At 48.3% G+C, this 25173-nt stretch overlaps 1 protein-coding gene across 1 annotated transcript in view; it reads left to right on the plus strand.

Annotated features, from left to right (window-relative positions):
* Nucleotides 1–25173, plus strand: part of MROH2B (maestro heat like repeat family member 2B) — a 96400-nt gene that overhangs the window by 50237 nt on the left and 20990 nt on the right. Inside the window, exons 22-32 of the mRNA XM_063118171.1 lie at nt 514–540; nt 1164–1286; nt 5448–5527; nt 7520–7655; nt 10005–10100; nt 13133–13234; nt 15410–15533; nt 18060–18169; nt 19892–20044; nt 21755–21909; nt 23422–23587. Of these exons, the coding sequence (XP_062974241.1) occupies nt 514–540; nt 1164–1286; nt 5448–5527; nt 7520–7655; nt 10005–10100; nt 13133–13234; nt 15410–15533; nt 18060–18169; nt 19892–20044; nt 21755–21909; nt 23422–23587 (1272 nt within the window). The remainder of the gene's footprint in view (nt 1–513; nt 541–1163; nt 1287–5447; nt 5528–7519; nt 7656–10004; nt 10101–13132; nt 13235–15409; nt 15534–18059; nt 18170–19891; nt 20045–21754; nt 21910–23421; nt 23588–25173) is intronic.

Below are 25173 nucleotides of genomic sequence, written 5' to 3' on the forward strand. Positions count from 1 at the left end.
GTCAGGAAGTTTTTCCTGATGTCCAGCCGGAATCTGGCTTCCTTTAACTTGAGCCCGTTATTCCGTGTCCCAGGCATATGGCAGCACATCTTAATCACCCACATGTTTAGTTTTTTAACTGTTTTTAATGCTTTATGGGTGTATGTTCTGTGTTTTAGAATTTTAAATTTTGCATACTCGTTTTTATCTTAATTTTAGAATTTCTGTAAACCGCCCAGAGAGCCCTGGCTATGGGAGCGGTATATAAGTACAATCAATCAATCAATAAAATAAAATAAATCTAAAGTGATACCTGGTCAGCCCGAGGCATCCCAAGGCTGGTGGATCGGTACTGAAACCTCAGTGATCCTTGGTCTGATTCAGTACATGACAAGCTGCCGAAGAAGCACTATGATGGAGCGCATTCTCATTTATTGATGCCAAAGGCATATCCTGCTCCCAGCCAATAAAAGCCCCCCATCGCCGCAGAGCAGCTCAGCAATGTACTGCTTCATTTTCCATTTCATTTTTCAGGTGCTGGGTGTCAACATTGAAAACAGGGTAAGCTGTACGGATCTACCTTCAGTCAGTGTGGTCATGTCAGAATCGATGATGATGATGATTTTCTTTAAAAGATCGAAATTGTCTAAAATGTATAAACTGCCGTTCATTCGCAAGGGACCCCAGGGCAGTGTGCGCAATATTAAAACAGGCAAATAAATCCAGTATAAAAACAATACGATTTCATATTAAAAAGACAAATGGTTGATTCTTCATCAGCAAGCCAAAGAAAAACACAACGATCAGTTCCGTTTAGAACAGCCTTCCTCAACCTGGGGCGCTCCAGATGTGTTGGACTGCATCTCCCAGAATGCCCCAGCCAGCGGCTGGGGCATTCTGGGAGATGCAGTCCAACACATCTGGAGCGCCCCAGGTTGAGGAAGGCTGGTTTAGGATCAAATTAAATTGTAAATTTCGACATTCTAAAATGTTAAAAATGCTTGAGAAAAATAGGGAAAGTTTTGAGATGGTGCCATAAAGGAAACAAAGTGGATGAGTTCCAGTGGTATCTCTTTTGGGTGATCGATGCAAGACTTCCCTAAGCTGGTGTGGTCCAAAACATCTGGAGTTTGCCTTAGCCGTGTTCTAAGCATAACACCTTCCTGGCTCTTTTGCCAATTCAGGACATGAATCTCAAGCTGGCCCTGGTTCAGAGCACGAGTGACATCTGCCATGCCATCCATGAGACCCGGGATGTCCAGGACTTCAAGTTAACTTGCAAGAAAGAACTTCTTGATATCTTGTTGGTGAGTAATGAGGGTGTCAGGAAGGTACGGGTCTCGTTTCAAACTCAAGCATGTTCACAAGTCACACTATGGGGCCCCGTAAGAACATATGACCAGCTATGCTGGATCAGACCAAGGGTCCATCTAGTCCAGCACCACAGTAACCAACCAGCTGTTGATCAGATCCCCACAAGCAGAACACCCTCCCACCCATATTCCCCAGCAACTGGTGTATATAGGCTTACTGCCTCTGATACTGGAGGTGTCATATAGCCATCAGGATTAGTAGCCTTTGATAGCCTTCTCCTCCAGGAATTTATCCAACCCTCTTTTAAAGCCATCCAAATTGGTGGCCATCACCACATCTTGTGGAAGTGAATTCCATAGCAGAACTTGGCACTGTGTGAAGAAGTCACACAGTGTTCAGAGGAGGGCAACCAGGATGATCAGGGGTCTGGAAACAAAGCCCTATGTAGAGAGACTGAAAGAACTGGGCCTGTTTAGCCTGGAGAAGAGAAGATGGAGGGGAGACATGAGAGCACTTTTCAAATACTTGAAAGGTTGTCACACAGAGGAGGGCCAGGATCTCTTCTCAATCCTCCCAGAGTGCAGGACACGGAATAACAGGCTCAAATTAAAGGAAGCAAGATTCCAGCTGGACATCAGGAAAAACTTCCCGACTGTTAGAGCAGTATGACAATGGAACCAATGACCTAGGGAGGTCGTGGGCTCTCCCACACTAGAGGCCTTCAAGAGGCAGCTGGACAACCCTCTGTCAGGAATGCTTTAGGGTGAATTCCTGCATTGAGCAGGGACTCGATGGCCTTGTAGGCCCCTTCCAACTCTGCTATTCTATGATTCTATAAGTCCTTCCCACCAATCAGCTTTCTGGGATGACCCCGTTGGGTTCTAGTATCATGGGAGGGATCCATTCTGGAGACACCCATTGTGGCCCAGATCCATTCCATCTGCCAGGTGGTTCTGGCAGCCTTGCTTCCCCTGAGAAACTGCACCTGGGCTATCACTGAGGCACCAAGATAGCAACCCTAAAATATCCCCCATAAACTTTATATAACTTTGTCTTGAAATTACTGTTGATCTCTGCTCCCTACAGTAGTTAAAGGGTCAACATTACAGAGGCTTAATCATGACAGAGACCCATCTTCGCCCTTTGTCTGGAGATGTAATGGAGGCGTCCAACCATTAGAAGAGTGGGGTTCTGGCCTAATCTACACCAAGCAGGATATGGCGATATATAAAAAGCAGGAGCCACACTACTGCTTTATACCAGTATTGAAGTGTAGTTTCAACTGTTGGGGCCCATTGACAGACCATTATTATTATTATTATTATTATTTATTTATTTATTTATTTATTTATATAGCACCATCGATGTACATGGTGCTGCACAGACCACACAGTAAATAGCAAAACCCTGCCGCATAGGCTTACAATCTAATAAAGTTGTAGTAAACAATAAGGAGGGAAAGAGAATGCAAACAGGCACAGGGAAGTGTAAACAGGCACCGGGTAGGGTGAAGCTAAACAGTATAGAGTCAGAACAAACTCAGTATTTAAAAGCTATAGGGAAAAGAAAAGTTTTTAGCTGAGTTTTAAAAGCTGTGATTGAGTTGGTAGTTCTCAAGTGTTCTGGAAGAGCGTTCCAGGCATGAGGGGCAGCAGAGGAAAAAGGATGAAGCCGAGTAAGGGAAGTGGAGGTCCTTGGGCAGGCGAGAAGCATGGCATCAGAGGAGCGGAGAGCACGAGCGGGGCAATAGTGTGAGATAAGAGAGGAGAGATAGGCAGGAGCTAGACCGTGAAAAGCTTTGAAGGTCAACAGGAGAAGTTTATATTGGATTCTGGAGTGAGTTGGAAGCCAATGAAGAGATTTCAGAAGCGGAGTGACATGGTCAGAGCGGCGGGCCAAGAAGATGATCTTGGCGGCAGAGCGGTGGACAGAGACCAGCGGACTGATGTGAGACGAAGGAAGGCCAGAGAGAAGGAGGTTGCAGTAGTCCAACCGAGAGATAACCAGTGCGTGAACGAGAGTCTTGGCAGAAGAGACAGACAAAAATGGTCGAATCCTGGCAATATTATATAGACCATAGACCGCTTTCATACCACTTTCATAGTGCAATATCCTGCTCAGTTTAAATTAGGCCAGAATCCCACTCTTCTAATGGTTGGACACTTCCATTAAATCTCCAAACAATGGGCAAAGATGCGCCTAATATTATAAGACAGAGTTCACAGCTCTGTTGCAAACCCAGCTTTCCCACTGAAATGACAAGGCATGGATATCAGCGAATGAATTGCTGGCTCTGCCACACCCCTGACTCTCCCCACATGCTTCAAGGGGGCTAAAAATGTTTGCCTATTTATACGTTCATTCATTCATCCATTGCCTTATTAATTACAGGGGGGGGGGGGGAGATTTATTTTTTAAATGCCAAACTGCGGGGTCAGTTTCCTGATGACATCATGTGGCACTAACCAATCAGTGCTAAGCCCGGCCAGGTTCTCCTTCAAACAGGGAGAGCTGTGTTCTTTTCTGGTGTTTAGCCCTGCAGAAGAAATGCACGGCTGGATTAAATGCAGCGAAGGCTCATCCAGATCGCCCTTATTGCTCTAGAATCATAGAATAGCGAAGTTGGAAGGGGCCTACAAGGCCATCAAGTCCAACCCCCTGCTCAATGCAGGAATCCACCCTAAAGCATCCCTGACAGATGGTTGTCCAGCTGCCTCTTGAAGGCCTCTAGGCTGGGAGAGACCACAACCTCCTTAGGTAACTGGTTCCATTGTCGTACTTCTCTAACCGTCAGGAAGTTTTTCCTGATGTCCAGCCGGAATCTGGCTTCCTTTAACTTGAGCCCGTTATTCCGTGTCCTGCACTCTGGGAGGATGGAGAAGATCATAGAATCATAGAATCGTAGAGTTGGAAGGGACCTACAATGCCATCGAGTCCAACACCCTGCTCAATGCAGGAATCCACCCTAAAGCATCCCTGACAGGTGGTTGTCCAGCTGCCTCTCGAAGGCCTCTAGTGTGGGAGAGCCCACAACCTCCCTAGGTAACTGATTCCACCGTCGCACTGCTCTAACAGTCAGGAAGTTTTTCCTGCTGTCCAGCTGGAATCTGGCTTTCTTTAACTTGAGCCCGTTATTCCGTGTCCTGCACTCTGGGAGGATCGAGAAGATCATAGAATCATAGAACAGCAGAGTTGGAAGGGGCCTACAAGGCCATCGAGTCCAACCCTCTGCTCAATGCAGGAATCCACCCTAAAGTATCCCTGACAGAGGGTTGTCCAGCTGCCTCTTGAAGGCCTCTAGTGTGGGAGAGCCCACAACCTCCCTAGGTCACTGATTCCATTGTCGTACTGCTCTAACAGTCAGGAAGTTTTTCCTGATGTCCAGCTGGAATCTGGCTTCCTTTAACTTAAGCCCGTTATTCCATGTCCTGCACTCTGGGAGGATCGAGAAGAGATCCTGGCCCTCCTCTGTGTGACAACCTTTTAAGTATTTGAAGAGTGTATTTAATTTTGTTATTTTCAGCCCAACCCTCTTGAAGGCCTCTAGGGTGGGAGAGCCCACAACCTCCCTAGGTAACTGGTTCCATTGTCGTAGTACTCTAACAGTCAGGAAGTTTATGTTTATCTTCTTGACTCTTGAAGACATTCTTCACCCAGAGCCTTTATGGCAGCCTTACCCATGCCTGGTTCCCCCGGCCAGATATTTTGGACTTCACCTCCGATCAGCCCTGGCCAGCATGGCCAATGATTAAGAACAGTGGAGGCTGGTGGCTCCGGAGTCAGTAGCGCCGTGAATCTGCTCCGGGTTTCAGTCAGAACCAATCAGAACTCTAAAGGAGCAATCCAAGGTGGTTCTGGTTCCACAGCTTCATTAAAGCCCTGACTGGTTCTGACTGAAACCCGGAGTGGATCCACTGCCCCACTGGCATCAGAGCCACCAGCCTCCACTGGTGAGGCATGCTGAGCGTTGTAGTCCAAAACATCTGGAGGGCCCCAGATAAGGGAAGGCAGCTTTATGTTGTGTTTCACCCTGTCTTGTTATCCGTTTGTGATTTTTAATGCTATGTTGCGTCGCTGGAGGAAAGTTCTCTCTCCCTCAATGTATTTCCCCCCCCCTCATTTGTTTTGTCCCCTTTCCTGCCTTGTTCCATCAGGATTTCATCAGGGAGGAGCCACTGGTGTCTCTCGAGAGCCCGCTTCGTTCCAAAGCCATCACGGCCATTGCGTCCCTAAGGTGGGCCATTTCCAGACTTGTTCACGGTACTTGCCGCCATTGAAGCATTTTGGATTACTTGCCGGAGATTCAGAAACAACCTCTTTTTGAGGGCTTAAACCAGCTTTTCTCAACCTGGGGCGCTCCAGATGTGTTGGACTACAACTCCCAGAATGCCCCAGCCAGCTGAGGCATTCTGGGAGATGCAGTCCAACACATCTGGAGCGCCCCAGGTTGAGGAAGGCTGGCTTAAACTAAAAAAAAACCAGGACGGAAGGACTATTTAAAGTTTGCAAACTCCTATACCCCCGCAGTATTGCTCGGTCATGGCGACAACGGAACTGTTTTTCTGATGAAGTCAAAACGTATGACGAAACAGGACAGTAACCGGATGCCTGTAATCTGACTTGTCTAAAACAATCTGACTTGTACTATAACATGTTTCATGCAGTTGTGTACTCTTTAGCGTTGTTTTGTTTTGTTTCTGTTCGACTGCTGCCTGCTTTGGTTTGTTCTTCAATTTCCAGACCCGTCAGCCATTTCCTGGCCCTGGCAGGTCCGCGTGCCGATGACCACCTTTATGTGATGTCATGAAATCCTCATGGTTTGGGTCCTGTGGCACTTTCTGAGTAGGGTGACCCTATGAAAAGGAGGTCCTCACCCAGAGGGCTCCTGTATCTTTGACAGTTGTTTAGAAAAGAGAATTTCAGCAGGGCCAAATCTATACCGAGCAGGATATGACACTTTGAAAATGTTTTGAAAACTGTCTACGGCGTGTGTGTCCTGGGCCCCAACAGTTGTCACTACTGTTATAAACCGTTTTAAAGCTGTAGTGCAGATCCTGCCCCGGTGTGATTTAAATGCATACAGCACCTGGTGAAATCCCCTCTTCATCACAACAGTTAAAGCTGCAGGAGCCCTGCCCTCTTTGGTATCTAGTCAAGAGGACAGGGCTCCTGTAACTTTAACTATTGTGATGAAGAAGGAGTTTCACCAGGTGCTGCGTGCCTACAAATGACACCTGCTGAACTTTACTTTTCTATACAACTGTTAAAGACGCAGCAGCCCTGTCCTCTTTTCCACATGGTCACCCTACTTTCTGCAAAAGGAGCTGAGTATGTTTCGGATCAGGATGTTTCCTGACCAGCTGTGGTGGCAGGTGGCCAGTTTGACTGGTGGGTCAGAGGATGGGTCTGTGGAGGCGGAGCCAAGGGCACAGGGCACCATCTTGTCCCCAGTGTTATTCAGTATCTATATGAAGCTTTGGGGAGTGGTCATCAGGAGATTTGGGGTAAGGTGTCACCAGTATGCTGATGACACCTCGCTCTATTTCTCTGGAACATCTGAATCAGGAGAGGCCGTGCACCATCTGAACCGGTGCCTCCACAAACACACACACACTGACCAGAAGATAGCAGCCAATGAGGAATGGTGGATACAGCCAGACATTTATTTTTTTTCGGTGAGACTAGAATTCGCAGAGCAGGAGGGAATCTACACGTCGTTGTGAGGGCGCTTACATGCGCCCCCAGTGCGCCCCCACAACGACTGTGTAGACCGAGAAAGAAGAGACGGAGGAGGAGGAGGAGGAGGAGGAGGCTGGGGAACCGGCCGCGTCCTTGCCGCCGCCGCCTCCCCGACGGCCTCCTGCTGCCGGGATAAGAGCCACCCAGGTCGGAGAGCTCGGCGGAAGCGGAAGCTGAGATCTCCGATCCGGGTGGCTCTTACCCCGGCAGCAGGAGGCCGGCGGGGAGGCAGCGGCGGCGGTGGCGGTGGCAAGGACGCGGCCGGTTCCCCAGCCGCCACCTCCTCCGCCTCTTCCTCCGTCTCTTCTTTCTTGGTCTACACAGTCGTTGTGGGGGCGCACTGGGGGCGCATGTAAGCGCCCTCACAACGACGTGTAGATTCCCTCCAGGTCTTGAACAGTTCACACAACCCTACAGCAGAGGCTCCAGTTGCTATTCTCTCTGGGACGTCAGTGTGAGCCTCTGATCCGTGACTTTCTCCCCGCAGCAAACTGAAGCCACAGTTGACCATGGAGGACATTCGCAACCTCCTCGATCAAAGCATCAAAAGTCTGTTCCCGCTTCCATCCCTGGAGCAGCTGAAAGAGAAAGGGGAGACAGAGAGCGATGCTCTGTGCATAGAGGTATGTGGGGGGAATATTTTTCTGGGTCCTCTTTTTCTAATCTGTTCTTGGGCTCCCTGGAAGACTCTGGCTGGCCACGATGCTGAGCAAGACGGGCCTTTGGCTTGCATCCAGCAAGGCTGCTCTTACACCCTTCAGTCAGCTTTCCACCCCGGACAGTCTTGATGGCTGAGGTTTTGACATGGGGCCCACATGGGCACCAGTGTGTTGGCGCACATCTGTCTGGCTGCTCCTCTTGATTTTATTTTTATTTTTTAAACTGCGACGCTGGCAGGCAGCAGAGCGAAGTGATGGCGTCCAGCACCATCTTCCTTTCCAGGAATGCCTCTGTGACTAACAGTGTTTGGCAGCTGCAGCTCAGTGCTTTGTCCCAAAGCATGCCCCAGACACTCAGAAAAAAGATAAAGGCGAGACATGAGAGCACTCTTCAAATACTTGAAAGGTTGTCCCACAGAGGAAGGCCAAGATCTCTTCTAGATACTCCCAGAGTGCAGGACACGGAATAACGGGCTCAAATGACAGGAAGCCAGATTCTGGCTGGACATCAGGAAAAACTTCCTGACTGTTAGAGCAGTACGACAATGGAACCAGTTACATAGGGAGGTTGTGGGCTCTCCCACACTAGAGGCCTTTAAGAGGGTTGGGCTGAAAACAACAAAATTAAATTGAATAGGGATGAATGCCAAGTTCTTCATCTAGAAAATAGAAACCAAATGTACAGTTACAAGATGGGGGATACTTGGCTCAGCAATACTACAAACGAGAAGGATCTTGGAATTGTTGTAGATCGCAAGCTGAATAGGAGCCAACAGTGCGATATGGCTGCAAGAAAGGCAAATGCTATTTTGGGCTGCATTAATAGAAGTATAGCTTCCAAATCACAGGAGGTACTGGTTCCTCTCTATTCGGCCCTGGTTAGGCCTCATCTAGAGTATTGCGTCCAGTTCTGGGCTCCACAGTTCAAGAAGGACGCAGACAAGCTGGAGTGTGTTCAGAGGAGGGCAACCAGGGGGGAATCTGCACGTCGTACCGAGACCGCTTCTAAGCGACCCCAGTGCGGCCCCAAAGCGATCCTGTAACTTGCCTGGAGAAGAGACGAGAAAGAGGTGTCCTTGCCGCCGCCACCCACAGACCTCTTCGCCCGCCGGCGAGGAGAGCTCGGCTGAAGAAGGCGGAGTGGAGAGCGGAAGAAGCTCTCCACCCCGCCTTCTTCCCCCGAGCTCTCCGTCCCAGCCAGCGAGGAGGTCTGTGGGTGGCGGCGGCAGCAAGGACGCCTCTTTCTCGTCTCTTCTTCAGGCAAGTTACACGATCGCTTTGGGGCCGCACTGGGGTCACTTAGAAGTGGTCTCGGTACGACGTGTGGATTCCCCCCAGGATGATCAGGGGTCTGGAAACAAAGCCCTATGAAGAGAGACAGAAAGAACTGGGCCTGTTTAGCTTGAAGAAGAGAAGACTGAGGGGAGACATTATAGCACCCTTCAAATACTCAAAAGGTCGTCACACAGAGGAGGGCCAGGATCTCTTCTCGATCCTCCCAGAGTGCAGGACACGGAATAACGGGCTCAAGTTAAAGGAAGCCAGATTCCGGCTGGACATCAGGAAAAACTTCCTGACTGTTAGAGCAGTGTGACAGTGGAATCAGCTACCTAGGGAGGTTGTGGGCTTTCCCACACTAGAGGCCTTCAAGAGGCGGGTGGACAACCACCTGTCAGGGATGCTTTAGGGTGGATTCCTGCACTGAACAGGGGGTTGGACTCAGAGGCCTTACAGGCCCCTTCCAACTCTACAATTCTATGATTCTCTGACTACATTGGGTGGAGTGGAAAGAGGGGAGGAGGTCTTTGCATGCGCAGTGTACCTGTGTTTCTTTGAGCATCACAGTTTGCCTTCTGCGAATTGGGCGTTGGTACAGAACACTGTGGGTGCAAGAGTTCTTTTGTGTTTTGGAACTCAGACCCCTCACACTTCTGCCTCGTATTTAGGTTCTTAGACAAGTTACTCTTTTTTTTTTTTAGGCTTCTAGGAACTGGGTGTTTGGGGGGCCTTCCCCCAGACCACCCACTCCGAGATCACATTTTTTGAAAGTCCACATTTTTTTCCACACGCATTTTCTGACCACTTTTTTCCAGTTTGTTTGTTCTGCCAATCGCATTGCAAGCTCGGAAATGCATGGACTTCGATCCCAGATTGCAACACGGGTGGGTAAATTCTGATCAAAAACAAATTGAACTTAAGTGCTCATACATCCCTACTATATAAAAAAAAACAACCCGGGAGGACCAGTCCTTGACCTCCTGACGTCATGTCTAACTTGGCCCTCCAGCCTCACTGCTTGGGTTCTGGTTTCAGTCGCTGTACACTTGCTCCATGGATGCCTTTGGGAAACTCATCAAGAGCATCACTGAAGAACACCCAACCTCTGAGCTGTTGGACGAAATGTTCCAGGTGAGCAGCCGGTGTGGGTGCCCAGCAGAAAATCTGATTGTTGGGGTTCAATAGTCCGGAACAGACCATCCATTGAGTGGATCTGAGTTTCTACTAGGGCTGTGCTCCGCTCCATTTCAGTTCATAGAAGCGGGAGCGGAGCAGCCCAATTCGCCTCCGCCAAAGGCAGAGCCGAATCGGGTCAGTGGAGCTGTGGTTCGAGATGAAGCAGGTCAAGACAAAGCGAATCTCGATCCAACCCTTCGGATCTCGCTCCGGGATCACATCCGGAATGGGTCGGGGGAGGGTCGGATCAACCCGAACCAGTTTCGGCCCGATCCGAAAGTTCTGGATCGGGCCACAAAGTGGTTCTGGGGACTGGTGAACAGCCCTGGTTTCCACACTTTCTCCCCAATTCGACATGTTCCAATCAGGCCACGGGCGTTCCGTGAGCAGTTGAGCTACGGTGGCCACTCATGCTTTGCAGAATATAGGCAAGGCTGGCTCTACCACTAGGCAGATTGAGGCAACCATCTCAGGCAGCAGATGTTGTGGGCAGCGGGGCAACAGCTCCCCAGCTAGTCCTCCTGAGACAACGCCAAGGCATTTCTTTCTGCTGGAGGAAAATGCTGGATGTGACACCCAACGTGCCCTGCACCCCTATTCTGCTGCCCTCAGGTGCAGTGAAGGACACTGTCCCATCACCAGGGCTGAAATCAAATGGCCAGTCCAGTTTAGGGTGACCAGGGGGGGATCTACACTACTGCTTTTAAAGTGCTTTGAAAACGTTTTGAAAACTGTATCTGCAGTGTGTCCTGGGCCCCAACTGTTGTCAAAACTGTTATAAAGTGCTTTAAAGCAGTAGTGTAGATCCTGCCCATATGAAAAGGAGGACAGGGCTCCTGTATCCAGGGCCGATGCCAGACTATTTTGCGCCCTAGGCAGGTGAGCTGCTTTCACCCACCTACCCCACCCCCACCCCAGTGTACCTGGGCATGGGGCGCCATCTCGCCCACCCAGCCGAAGCGAAGCCAGGACACTGGGGCGCCCAGCCGGAAGCTGCTCTGGGAGAGCCACTTCCGGGCGCGCTGTTTCGAAGCCCCCCACCCCAGCGTTCTGGCTTTGCTTCAGTGCCCACCCAGCCGAAGCGAAGCCAGGACGCTGGAGTGGGGGGCGGGGGGGCGTGGCTTCACTTTGGCTGGGTGGGCGCCCAGCCAAAGCAAAGCCAGAACAGTGGAGTGGGAGGGCGCATTCGGAACAGCGTGCCTGGAAGCTGACCTCTCAGAGCCGCTGTGGGAGAGCGGCTTCCGGGTGCAGTGTTTGGCGCCCCCACTTACCTTGGCGCTCTAGGCGGCCGCCTGAGTGGCCTCTATGGTAGCACCGGCCCTGCCTGTATCTTTAACAGTTGTATTGAAAAGGGAATTTCTGCAGGTGTCATTTGTATATATGGGGAACCTGGTGAAATTTCCTCTTCATCTCCACAGTTAAAGCTGCAGGAGCCCTGCCCTCTTTTAAATCTGCTCAACTCTACTATAGCTCCTGCAGCTTTAACTGTGGTGATGAAGAGGGAATTTCACCAGGTTCCCCATATATACAAATGGCACCTGCTGAAATTCCCTTTTCTATCCAACTGTTAAAGATACAGGAGCCCTGTCCTCCTTTCCATAGGGTCACCCTAGTCCAGTGAGCTTCTGTGCTGGGAATTAGGCAGAGAGATGCCATCTTTGTCCTTCGCCTCAGGCAACAAGGTCTCTTGGGCCAGCCCTGACTATAGCATTCTGATCCAACTTTTATACTGCTAGTTTTACTCTCCCCTGTGCCTGCTTGGTGCATTCTCTTCCCCTTCTCATTGTTTTATTTTGATTCTATTAGAATGTAAGCCTATGTGGCAGGGCCTTGCTATTTACTGTTTTACTCTGTACAGCACCATGTACATTGATGGTGATATATTAATTAATAATAATAATAATAATAATAATAATAATAATAATAATAATAAAGCTGCAGGAGCCCTGCCGTCTTTTAAATCTGGTCACTCTAGTATAGCTCCTGCAGCTTTAACTGTGGTGATGAAGAGGGAATTTCACCAGGTTCCCCATATATACAAATGGCACCTGCTGAAACTCCCTTTTCTATGCAACTGTTAAAGATACAGGAGCCCTGTCCTCCTTTCCATAGGGTCACCCTAGTCCAGTGCCATCTTTGTCCTTTGCCTCAGGCAACAAGGCCTCTTGGGCCAGCCCTGACTATAGCATTCTGATCCAACTTTTATACTGCTAGTTTTACTCTCCCCTGTGCCTGCTTGGTGCATTCTCTTCCCCTTCTTATTGTTTTATTTTGATTCTATTAGAATGTAAGCCTATGCAGCAGGGTTTTGCTATTTTATTGTTTTACTCTGTACAGCACCATGTACACCGATGGTGTTGTATAAATAAATAATAACAATAATTAAAAGGACAAGAGAGAGAGAGAGGCAGTGTAGTGTAGTGGTTAGAGTGTTGGACTGGGACTAGTGTAGACCTGGGTTCTAATTCCCACATGGCCATGAAGCTCCCTAGGTGACTTTCAACCAGTTCCTGACTCTCATCCTAACCTACCTCACAGAGTTGTTGTGCAGATAAAATGGAGAGGCGGAGGACGACTGTGTAAGCCACCTTGAGTTCCTTTCAAGATGGGGAAAAAGCTGGAGAGAGAGAGAGAGAGAGAGAGAGAGAGAGAGAGAGAGAGAGAGAGAGAGATAATAGGTGCACTTTTTCCCAGTCAAAATACATGCAAGTATAAACCTCCCCCTGGAAATCCCCCCCCCCAAAAAAAATTAGATTACTATCGGCTTTCAAAACCTGAATTAAAGTGATAAAGGGAATAATGATATGCATGTTTAGACAGAGAAAATCCCTACGAAAAGCCCGCCTTCCCCACAGGCATAGCATTATGCCCTAACTATTTTATTTTGTTGGTTTGCCCTTCTGGGAGGTTTTGGGAGGTTTTGGGAATTCGCCCTGCTGGGAGGTTTTCGAATACCATCCTTGCTTGTCTTCTTGCTCTGCCCACAGCTGATAGACCCCTGGTTTACCGAAACTGAATGCAGCAGAGAGAGAGCTCTGCAGGCCACCTTCCAGGTACTCGCTGCCTTTCAAGAGAATGTCCACCTCTCTGTGAGTTTCCAGTCCTTCTTCTTTGATGGCGCTGTGCTACCTCCGGTATCAGAGGCAGTAAAGCCTATATGCACCAGTTGCTGGGGAACATGGGCAGGAGGGTGCTGCTGCACTCATGTCTTGATTGTGGATTTCCCATGGACAGTTGGTTGGCCACTGTGTGAACAGAATGCTGGACTAGATGGACCCTTGCTGTGATCTAGCATGGGTCTGCATATGTTCTGATGTTCTGGAATACACAGAAATGTCTTGCAACTAACCCACATCTTTTCCTCCTCCTCCTCCTCCTCCTTGCCTTGGGTCAGTTAATCTAGATCCGCCTTTCTCAACCTGGGGCGCTCCAGATGTGTTGGACTACAACTCCCAGAATGCCCCAGCCAGCTCTGCTGGCTGGGGCATTCTGGGAGATGCAGTCCAACACATCTGGAGTGCCCCAGGTTGAGAACCACTGATCTAGATCAACCTTCCCCAACCTGGCCCCACTTTCTCTTGTCACTGTCGGCAAAGTTGTTTTCAACAGATAAAGCCTTACAAAACTCACAATAAATTGAAACAAGGCCACAAGACCAGGTGGGAGGGTGCTGTCGCACCATGTCCTTCTTTGTTGGTCCCTGGTCAACAGCTCGTTGGCCATTGTGTGAACGGAATGCTGGACTTGATGGACCCTTGGTCTGATCCAGCAGGGCTCTTCTGATGTTCTTATGTAGCCATTAAAGCCATAAACCAACAGAGACAAATAGACATAAAATCAACTCATAAAAGTCGACATTGCAGGTTATCCTTAAAAGCCTTGGTAAAAACGCAAAAGCCCTCTCAGCCTGTCCATTCGCTGAGATCTACTGATCATGGTTTCCTGTCCTGTTGCCTGCACAATATTGTGTGCACAATTTTTCCTGTATAATGTTGCCAGGATTCGATCATTTTTGTCTGTCTCTTCTGCCAAGACTCTTGTTCACGCATTGGTTATTTCTCGGTTGGACTACTGCAACCTTCTTCTCACTGGCCTTCCTTCTTCTCACATCAGTCCGTTGGTTTCTGTCCACCACTCTGCTGCTAAGATCATCTTCTTGGCTCGCCACTCTGACCATGTTACTCCACTTCTGAAATCTCTTCATTGGCTTCCAATTCACTTCAGAATCCAATATAAACTTCTCCTGTTGACCTACAAAGCTTTTCACTGTCTAGCTCCTTCCTATCTTTCCTCTCTCATCTCACACTATTGCCCCGCTCGAGCTCTTCGCTCCTCTGATACCACGTTTCTCACCTGCCCAAGGGTCTCTACTTCCCTTGCTCGGCTTCGTCCATTTTCTTCTGCTGCCCCTTATGCCTGGAACGCTCTTCCAGAACATTTGAGAACTACAAGTTCAATCACAGCTTTTAAAGCTCAGCTAAAAACTTTTCTTTTTCCTAAAGCTTTTAAAACTTGATTTTGTTCTGACTTTTATGCTGTTAGTTTTACCCTACCCTGTGCCTGTTTGGTGCATTCTCTTCCCCTCCTTATTGTTTTATTATGATTTTATTAGAATGTAAGCCTATGCGGCAGGGTCTTGCTATTTACTGTTTTACTCTGTACAGCACCATGTACATTGATGGCACTATATAAACTAATAATAATAATAATAATAATAATAATAATAATAATAATAATAGGTACATATGATGGCGTCCAGGAGAACGGCCTTTTTGGTTGAGGCATCCCACCTTTGGAATTCTCTCCCTATGTGTGACCGGTGCCATCCTTGGATCGTATTGAGGCACCTGTTGAAAGCTGATCTGTATACAGGGCCATTTGCTTATTTTAATACCTACCTCGGTTAGATTCTCTCGCTCTCTCTTTGATCTTTTGATTTGATTTTAAATAGCATTTCAATGAATGTTGTTGACCACCCTGTGATTTGATAACGGGCAAGTATATAAATAAAATAAATAAATTGGATAATGTTTAGTTGGCTCCTGAATGAGGGCACCTCCCTTGCTTGCCTGGGAAGGGTGTTCCATGAGCCTGGCACCACCACCGAAAAGGCCCTCTCCTGCATCACCACCCAAATCACCTGCAACAAGAGGGGCACCCAGAAAAGAGACTCTGTGGCAGGCAGGCTGGTGTGGGAGAAGGCAGTTCTTCAAATACTCGGTTCCCACCCAGGCCAGTTTAATTCATCTTTTCTTTTTTGGCAGGATGGAGAAAATTTTCAACAGTTTGGGTCTCGGGTTGCGTTCCTTGCCCCGTACACCTGTGATGATTCCATCAGATGTCGGAAATGGGCGGCCCAGTGTATCATTTGCCTTATGCACATACAAGGTGAGGACATCGTGAGCGGGGGCAGCGTGAGCCCCCAATCATTCTTAGAATCATAGAATAGCAGAGTTGGAAGGGGTCTACAAGGCCATCGAGTCCAACGCCCTGCTCAATGCAGGAATCCACCCTAAAGCATCCTTGACAGAGGGTTGTCCAGCTGCCTCTTGAAGGCCTCCAGGGTGGGAGAGACCACAACTTCCCTAGGTAACTGATTCCATTGTCGCACTGTTCCGTGTCCTGCACTCTGGGAGGATCGAGAAGAGATCCTGGCCCTCCTCTGTGACAACCTTTTAAGTATTTGAAGAGTGCTCTCATGTCTCCCCTCCATCTTCTCCTCTCCAGGCTAAACATGCCCAGTTCTTTCAGTCTCTCTTCATAAGACTTTGTTTCCAGACTTTGTTTCTTCACCTCCACCTTTCCAAAGACAAATGACCTAAAGCCCAATAAATGATTGTGTGGTTGCTCCTCAATTCTCCAAGCGCCGACTTTCCAGGGGTAATCACTATCTGGGTTTGATTTCTTTTGGATGAGAGAATACTGGAGACTTATAGCATCTTGTAACACCTGCTTCTTTTACAAAGCAACAGCTAGAACACCTGTGGTGATGGAGGGGACTTCTATAATCTCTTCACTGGCTGCCAATTAGTTTCGAAGCAAACTATAAAGTGTTGGTTATCACCTTTAAAGCCCTACATGGTTTGAGTCCAGGCTACCTGCGGGATCACCTTCCCCCGTACAATCCACCCCCCACACTCAGGTCCTCTGGGAAGAACTTACTCCAGACAGCTAAAACTAGGCTGACAGGTATTACTCAGAGGACCTTCTCTTCTGCTGCTCCCAGACTGTGGAATGGCCTGCCGGAGGAGACTCGTCAACTTTAGGGTGACCATATTTGGGAAACCAAAAAAGAGGACACCTAGTGTGTGTGTGGGGAAGCAGCTTTCTGAGTCCTGCAGAAAGTACGTTATTCCCCCGCCACCTTAAAGAACCCAATTGGAGTGGAGGAAAGGAAAGAATTTCATTCTGCATCACCACCATCCACTCCAATTGGGGCCTTTTCTACAATGTCCACAAATGACCCACTTTCCCCTTTAAGACCTCAGTTGGAGCTCGGGGTGGGGGAATGATGTGCCTCAAGAAAGCATGTCACTCCCTCCTGCCATGCTAATGGCAGCCTTAAAGGGGAAGGTGTGTCATTCCAGGACATTATTGAAAATTATAGAAAATCCCCCCTGACACCATGGAAAGAACAAAAACCAGGACAAATCTGGGGAAATCCTGACAGTTGGTCACCCTAGTCAACTTAACAGTCTACTAGCATTCAAGAAAGCTATAAGGACTGATCTCTTCCGGCAGGCCTATCCAGTGGAATTTTAAGATGTTTTAGAATGTTTTTTAAGATGTTTTAACAATGTATATTATGTTTTTATTTAGTTTTATGTATTTTACCATTTATTGTTGTTCCCCACCTCAATCAAAATGGAGAGGCGGGTAAGAAATAAATATTATGATTATGATTATGATTATGGTTATTCAACAGATTACATTACATCCTCAGTAAGAGACCCTGGTCCCTCAAAATCTGTCCATCAGCCAAGTCACATCTCTCTCTCTCTCCCTCTCTCTCTTTCTCTCTCTGTGTGTTTGTGTGTGTGTTTCAAAACTGCAAAAAGCCTACATAGTAGGCATTTTTTCAAATAGAGACCCCTCCCCTCATCTGGGTGGGCAAGTTGTCACCTTCCAAGAAAGCAAACGACCCTGAGGGTACAAGAGAAAGAGCATTATTTCTGTGACCTGTCTTAGCTTTTTTCCCCCTCCGCATTTTAATGCACAAGATTGCTCCTGAAGAAGGACCTTATTTTGAAATGCATTGGGTTGTGTTACCTGTTCGTCTTTCACACCTTTGAGAACTTGTTTCTCTTTTTGTGGTATACTGTTCCTTTAAGAAAATTGTAGCAAATGTGCATTGCGGATGATAAAACCCATTCTTCCCCACCCTGGAACTCGTTCCTTGTTTCAGGAGCCCTGCCCTCTTGACTAGATACCAAAGCGGGCAGGGCTCCAGCAGCTTTAACTGTTGGGATGAACAGGGAATTTCACCAGGTGTTGCATGCGTACAAGTGGCACCTGCTGAAATTCCCTTTTCTATACAACTGTTAAAGATACAGGAGCCCTGTCCTCCTTTCCATAGGGTCACTCTATTAGTGCCTATCGTTTGGTTTTCGTTGGGTCATCTCCTCACAAAGCTTCAGAATCTGATTCAAACTCGCAGAAAGAGACAGATCCTCAGCTATCTCCTAACAATAAGCTCCCATTGAAGAAACATCAAACAACCCTTCTGCCTAACAAAAGAATGGCGAATGAGAGCTTTGAATATTGGGCAGTATAAAAATGCAATAAATAAATAAAAAAATAAATAAAGCCATAGCAATATTTAGGCACTTCTTTTTTGGGGGGGGGAATCTGCTGAGCAAGACATGACATGGTTAGAAAATAGTTTGGTAACTCATCTCTCATTTTTCCTTTCAGCTCAGGCAAGAATCACAAGTGTAGAAGAAAAAGAAATGTCATCTGTCTGTACCGATCTACAGACTGACGTTCCTGGTGATCTCTTCAGAGCATCATCCAGAATGGCCAAGGTGAGGGGGTCTGGAAGCAAAGCCCTATGAGGAGAGACTGAAAGAACTGGGCCTGTTTAGCCTGGAGAAGAGAAGATGGAGGGGAGACATGATTGTTGTTTATTCGTTCAGTCGCTTCCGACTCTTCGTGACGTCATGGACCAGCCCACGCCAGAGCTTTCTGTCGGCTGTTGCCACCCCCAGCTCCCCCAAGGTCAAGTCTGTCACCTCCAGAATATCATCCATCCATCTTGCCCTTGGTCGGCCCCTCTTCCTTTTGCCTTCCACTTACCCTAGCATCAGCCTCTTCTCCAGGGTGTCCTGTCTTCTCATTATGTGGCCAAAGTACTTCAGTTTTGCCTTTAATACCATTCCCACAAGTGAGCAGTCTGGAGACATGATAGCACTCTTCAAATACTGAAAAGGTTGTCCCACAGAGGAGGGCCAGGATCTCTTCTCGATCCTCCCAGAGTTCAGGACACGGAATAACGGACTCAAGTTAAAGGAAGCCAGATTCCAGCTGGACATCAGGAAAAACTTCCTAACTGTTAGAGCAGTACGGCAATGGAACCAGTTACCTAGGGAGGTTGTGGGCTCTCCCACTCTAGAGGCCTTCAAGAGGCAGCTGGACAACCATCTGTCAGGGATACATTAAGGTGCATTCCTGCATTGAACGGGGGGGTTGGACTCGATGGCCTTATAGACCCCATCCAACTCTACTATTCCATGATAAGATTTGAACTATACTCACAATGCAGTCTTTTCAGTCAAATGAATTCTGGCCCCTTGGCCAGCCAGCTCCAGAACTTAAAATAGCAGCTCTGAGCTTGTGGAATATGGCTCAGTATTGTCTATTCAAGCCAGGGCCGGCGCTGCCATAGGGGCAGCTCAGCCTAGAGCGCCAAGGTAAGGGGGGCGCTGAACGGCGCACCCGGAAGCTGCTCTTCCACAGCAGCTCTGAGAGGGAGGCTTCTGGGCGTGCCATTCGAAAGCCACCCCCCCGCCCCAGCGTCCTGGCTTTGAAGCCAGGAGCGGCTTCCGGCCAGGCCGCTGGCTTCGAAGCCAAGACGCTGGGGTGGGGGAGTGGGCGGGTGGCTTCCAGGCGTGCGTTTCTGAAGCCGGCCAGCCGGCCGACCCCACCCCTACCCCAGCGTCCTGGGGTGGGGGCACGCTGGGGTGGGGTGGGGGGTAATCAGCTCACCTGCCTAGGGCGCAAAATAGTCTGGCACCGGCCCTGATTCAAGCCTCCCACAAGTGCAAAAGCAAGGAAAACCCCGTGGGGTAGTAAAAAGAAGCCAAAGGCAAAGGTAGAACCAGGCAATCTTCAAAACGGAATATTTACAAAAGTTTATTTACAGTGCCAAGCTGCCGCCTACGCGTTTCGAACGCAAACTGCGCTCTTCCTCAGGGCTGTTATAGAGTTCGTTAAGTTGTCTGCAAAACGCTGCTAGCCTCAAGCCACCCACAGCCTGCTACCTTCTAGATGCTTCTGACTATTGCTTCCACTTCCCTGGGCCATTGCTGGTTGAGGTTGATGGGGGCTGTGGTCCAGACACAGCTAGGAGGCTCCAGGTGCTCTCTGAGGTCTCTGGGAAATTCCCATGTTCATTGAACTGGAGATGCCAGGCATCGAACCCTGGACCTTGGTGTGCAAAGCATGTGCTATGTTGTAGGAGAAGGCATGTTCTCTGCCACTGAGCTATAAGCCTCCCATCAGATCCTTTGTTTGTGATGTGCTTACAGATGGTCAGTGCCTATTTCCCACCAGACCAAGCCCTGGACTTCATCGAGGCCATCTTAGAAGACCTGGTGTCCGGAAACGAAAAGTGTGCCATTGCTGCTGGCCGCTGGCTACTCACCCTCCTCCAAGACTGTGGTAAAGCGTTGGAAGCACAGGTGATCACTGGCCACAACGGGGGTCTTTTGGAGCTTCGTCTGATGGATATCGAACAGATCTTGGAAGGCAGTTCTGGAATTATTTGTTTTTATTTGCTCTTGGATCCAGAACTGTCACTTGAGGCACAGGTGAACTCAGTGGCAAAGAGCACCTTTTATCAGCTTAGGCTGATATATGAACTACGCCCTTATCTGGACAGAGATAGCCTAGCTACAGGTATCCATGCTCTGATAACCTCTCGTTTGGATTACTGCAGTGCGTTATACGTGGGGCTGCCTTTGAAAATGGTCCAGAAACTTCAACTGGTACAAAACAGGGCAGCACGTTTACTAACAGGGACTGGCTGACAAGAACACATTACGCCAGTCCTTTTACAACTTCATTGGCTGCCAGTCCAGGTCTGGGCCCGATTCAAAGTGCTGGTATTAACATTTAAAGCCCTTAATGGCTTGGGGCCAGGCTATCTGAAGGAATGCCTCCTCCCGTATGTACCTGCCCGGACCCTAAGGTCATCCTCAGGGGTCCTTCTCAGTGAGCCCCTGCCAAAGGAAGTGAGGCAGGTGGCTAACAGGAGGAGGGCCTTCTCTGCTGTTGCACCCCGGCTGTGGAATGAGCTCCCTAAGGAGGTTCGCTTGGCACCTACATGATATGCTTTTAGATGCCAGGTGAAGACCTTTTTATTCTCCCAGCATTTTAACTGTCTATAAATAAATTTTAACTTGGTGTTTTAAATTTGTAATTTTGCATTGCTGCTGTTTTTATCTGGTTGAGCTTTTATATTGTATTTTATATTATGGTTTTATACTGTTGTTTTATACTTTGAATGTTTTTAATTTTTGTGAACCGCCCAGAGAGCTCCGGCTATTGGGTGGGTATAGAAATGTAATAAATAAATAAATAAAGTAAAATTTGGATACAGCGGCATGGTTTCAGCTTCAGAGCTTGACCCACTAATCCTAAAACCGTCCACTAGCCATTTATGGTGGCCCACTGAGGCCTTGATTGTGGTCCTGGTTTTGCTGCCTCCCTTGGCCTACAAAAAAAAGGGAGTTGCCGAATGCCCCGCACAGAGCAGGCTGGTGGACCGAGATTAAACATACATAGGATTGTGCCCTGGGTTGAATAGAAGGGAGAATTCTGTCATGTGCCTCTTCTCATGGAGCTTGTAGTCTTCCTGAGGCATGCTGGAAATTGTAGGACTTTTTTCTGTCTAAATATTTTCATCTCATGTTCTCTCTCTCTCTCTCTCTCTCTCTCTCTCTCTCTCTCTCTCTCTCTCTCTGTGTGTGTGTGTGTGTGTGTGTGTGTGTGTGTGTGTGTGGTTAAACTTTCAATTTTGATCTCCTCTGAGCAAGAAGATGCCCCGACCCCATGTACATTGGCAGCATTGTGTAAATCAGCCTTCCTCAACCTGGGGCGCTCCAGATGTGTTGGACTGCATCTCCCAGAATGCCCCAGCCAGCTGGCTGGGGCATTCTGGGAGCTGTAGTCCAACACATCTGGAGCGCCCCAGGTTGAGGAAGGCTGGTGTAAATAGACAGACCATAATTGTTTTTTTAAAAAAAAAAAAAAAGCCACAACAAATGGTTTTAAAGAGACGAACGCTGCACGCTGTCAAAACGTTAGGAGGTTATTTGGATTCTTTATTTCATTTGCTAAAATGATAGAGGACGGCTGCTAACAACAGATACCGATATCGTTCCTTCCAGATATCGGCGATCCTGGATATATTCTACAGCCGCTTGCCTACCATCAAGCAGGACGATTTGCGGCAGGTCCTGGTGGGCGCTGTGTCCATCGTGGCCCATTATCACTTGGAGGCCGTATTCAACAGCCTCCTAGGCCGGCGCCTTCCAATGGACAGGTGCGTGCTGGAGTTGAACGGAGGCGTTTAGCCGTTTGGGGAGCAGGTGCCCAACGACAGGGATAGTTGGGCACCTGCCAAGTGCCTGCCTCCCAAGAGGGGCCCACTGGGTGCTCCTCTTCACCATGGCAACCTGCTTGTGCAATGGCCTCTTGTTCTAGCCCAGAAGGAGAAGCAGGAAGACTCATGGCTGACGTGCTCCCTGGCTTTCTTCCTGTCAAGCAAGCAAGCAAGTGGGAGCAAGATGAGGAGCAATGGTGGCAAGAAGGCAGACTCACTGAGGGAGGGGGGCATTAGAGGTGTCCTGCCCTCCGAAACCTGGAGCCAGCACTGTTGGGGATGACCCTTCCTCCATGAAAGAACTGGGCATGTTTAGCCTGGAGAAGAGAAGATGGAGGGGAGACATGAAAACACTCTTCAAATACTTAAAAGGTTGTCACACAGAGGAGGGCCAGGATCTCTTCTCGATCCTCCCAGAGTGCAGGACACGGAATAACGGGCTCAAGTTAAAGGAAGCCAGATTCCAGCTGGACATCAGGAAAAACTTCCTGACTGTTAGAGCAGTATGACAATGGAATCAGTTGCCAGGTGAAGTTGTGGGCTCTCCCACACTAGAGGCCTTCAAGAGGCAGCTGGACAACCCTCTGTCAGGGATGCTTTAGGGTGGATTCCTGCATTGAGCAGGGGGTTGGACTCGATGGCCTTGTAGGCCCCTTCCAACTCTGCTATTCTATGATTCTATGTTGGAATTGGAGGCCCTCATAGAATCATAGAATAGTAGAGTTGGAAGGGGCCTGTAAGGTAGGGTGACCATATGAAAAGGAGGACAGGGCTCCTATGTCTTTAACAGTTGCATAGAAAATGGCATTTCAGCAGGTGTCATTTGCAGGCATGTCGCACCTGGTGAAATTTCCTCTTCATCACAACAGTTAAAGCTGCAGGAGCTATACTGCAGCTATAATGTGACCAGATTTAAAAGAGGGCAGGGCACCTGCAGCTTTAACTGTTGTGATGAAGAGGGAATTTCACCAGGTTCCCCATATATACAAATATATACAGAGAGCTTCGGCTATTGGGCGGTATAAAAATGTAATAAATAAATAAATAAATAAATAAATAAATAAATAAATAAATAAATGACCCCTGCTGAAATTCCCTTTTCAGTACAACTGTTAAAGATACAAGAGCCCTGTCCTCCTTTTCATAGGGTCACCCTATGTAAGGCCATTGAGTCCAGCCCCCTGCTCAATGCAGGAAACTGGTCCCTTTGGTAAGGTGACCCTATGAAAAGCAAGGCAGGGCTCCTGTATCTTTAACAGTTGCATAGAAAAGGGAATTTCAGCAGGTGTCATTTGTAAGCATGCAGCACCTGGTGAAATTTCCTATTCGTAACAACAATTAAAGCGGCAGGAGTCCTGTGCTCTTTTGTACCTGGTCCCTCTAGAGCTTTAACTGTTGTGAATGCCAAGAGTGTCGGAGAAAGCCTGTAACATCAGCATTATTGAATTACAGTGAGACGGGTGAACTCTGGAGGTCTCTCGGCAGTAGTGACCCTTCCTTGGCCTCGTTCATCCTCCACAAGTTGGCAGCCAGGATAACACAGCCCACCATCCTCAGCACCCCTTCGCAGACCAGCATGGAAGAGACTGAGGAGTTGGCTGATGAAGAACCCCTCATAGTAAGCCAGAAGCCTCAGGGTCTGTTTTTTCTGCAAATCCTTTTAAGATGGAATTCTTGAGTGCCCCGCATCTGTTTCTTTCTCCATGTAGTCTGGTTTTCTCATCACATCCGCTTATTATTAGCAAACACCCTACAACCCCACCAAAGAGTGGTAAAACAACTGTACTCTTCAAATACTTGAAAGGTTGTCATACAGAGGAGGGCCGGGATCTCTTCTCCATCCTCCCAGAGTGCAGGACTCGGAATAACGGGCTCAAGTTAAAGGAAGCCAGATTCCAGCTGGACATCAGGAAAAACGTCCCAACTGTTAGAGCAGTACGACAATGGAATCAGTTACCTAGGGAGGTGGTGGGCTCTCCCACCCTAGAGGCCTTCAAGAGGCAGCTGGACAACCATCTGTCAGGGATGCTTTAGGGCGGATTCCTGCACTGAGCAGGGAAATTTATTTATTTATTTATTTATTTATTTATTTATTTATTTATTTATTTATATACCGCCCAAGAGCCAAAGCTCTCTGGGCAGTTTACAAAACTTAAAACCATGAAAACCATTCAAAATTTAAAACAAACAGTGTAAGAGCATTAGGACCCTTCTTCAACTCCCAAAGTGTGTCCCTAATTCTTTACTTTTGTTGGAAACCGGGGAAAGCTCTCTTTTGCTTAGGGCTTGGTGGTCTGCCTTAAAATTTTGGATGGAAGTTAGTCTTTTTGGGAGGGGCTCAGGTCTGCTTCCGTGTCTGGCTCAGGACAACTAAGTGAACAGCTGGTCCAAGCTTCTTGCCAGGAAGGCAGCTTCAATCGGTCTCTCCTCTTCCCTCCTCCTTAACCTGGGCTTGAATTTTGCTTTGAAATCTGTTAAACAAAGACTGTGGGACATAGCCTTCTGCGACTTACGCACTCGCTCTTATGTTTCCTGGTCTCCCAGTGCATTGCACGTTCATTACGTTGGGCCTCTTCAGCTGGCCGACTATTTAAAGAACCTGTCGGTGGCTAAATAGTGTATTGCTTTCTCCAAGGCCAGATGCAATGTTTATTCTATTGAATTACTTCGTGGCTGATATGCTGGTGTACCTTATCAGGAACGACGGTGCCCCTGTAGGAATATGGAAGTGGAGACGATGGCGCATAGCCTTCTGTCCTGTAGCTTTTATAATCAGGCCCGTCATCTTATCATAGAATCATAGAATAGCAGAGTTGGAAGGCGCCTACAAGGCCATTGAGTCCAACCCCCTGCTCAATGCAGGAATCCACCCTAAAGCATCCCCGACAGAGGGTTGTCCAGCTGCCTCTTGAAGGCCTCTAGTGTGGGAGAGCCCACAACCTCCCTAGGGAACTGGTTCCATTGTCGTACTGCTCTAACAGTCAGGAAGTTTTTCCTGATGTCCAGCTGGAATCTGGCTTCCTTTAACTTCAGCCCGTTATTCCGTGTCTTGCACTCTGGGAGGATCGAGAAAAGATCCTGGCCCTTCTCTGTGTGACAACCTTTTAAGTATTTGAAGAGTGCTCTCATGTCTCCCCTCAATCTTCTCTTTTCCAGGCTAAACATGCCCAGTTCTTTCCGTCTCTCTTCATAGGGCTTTGTTTC

Source organism: Elgaria multicarinata, chromosome 2 (assembly GCF_023053635.1).
Source record: "Elgaria multicarinata webbii isolate HBS135686 ecotype San Diego chromosome 2, rElgMul1.1.pri, whole genome shotgun sequence".
Classification (NCBI taxonomy): Eukaryota; Metazoa; Chordata; class Lepidosauria; order Squamata; family Anguidae; genus Elgaria; species Elgaria multicarinata.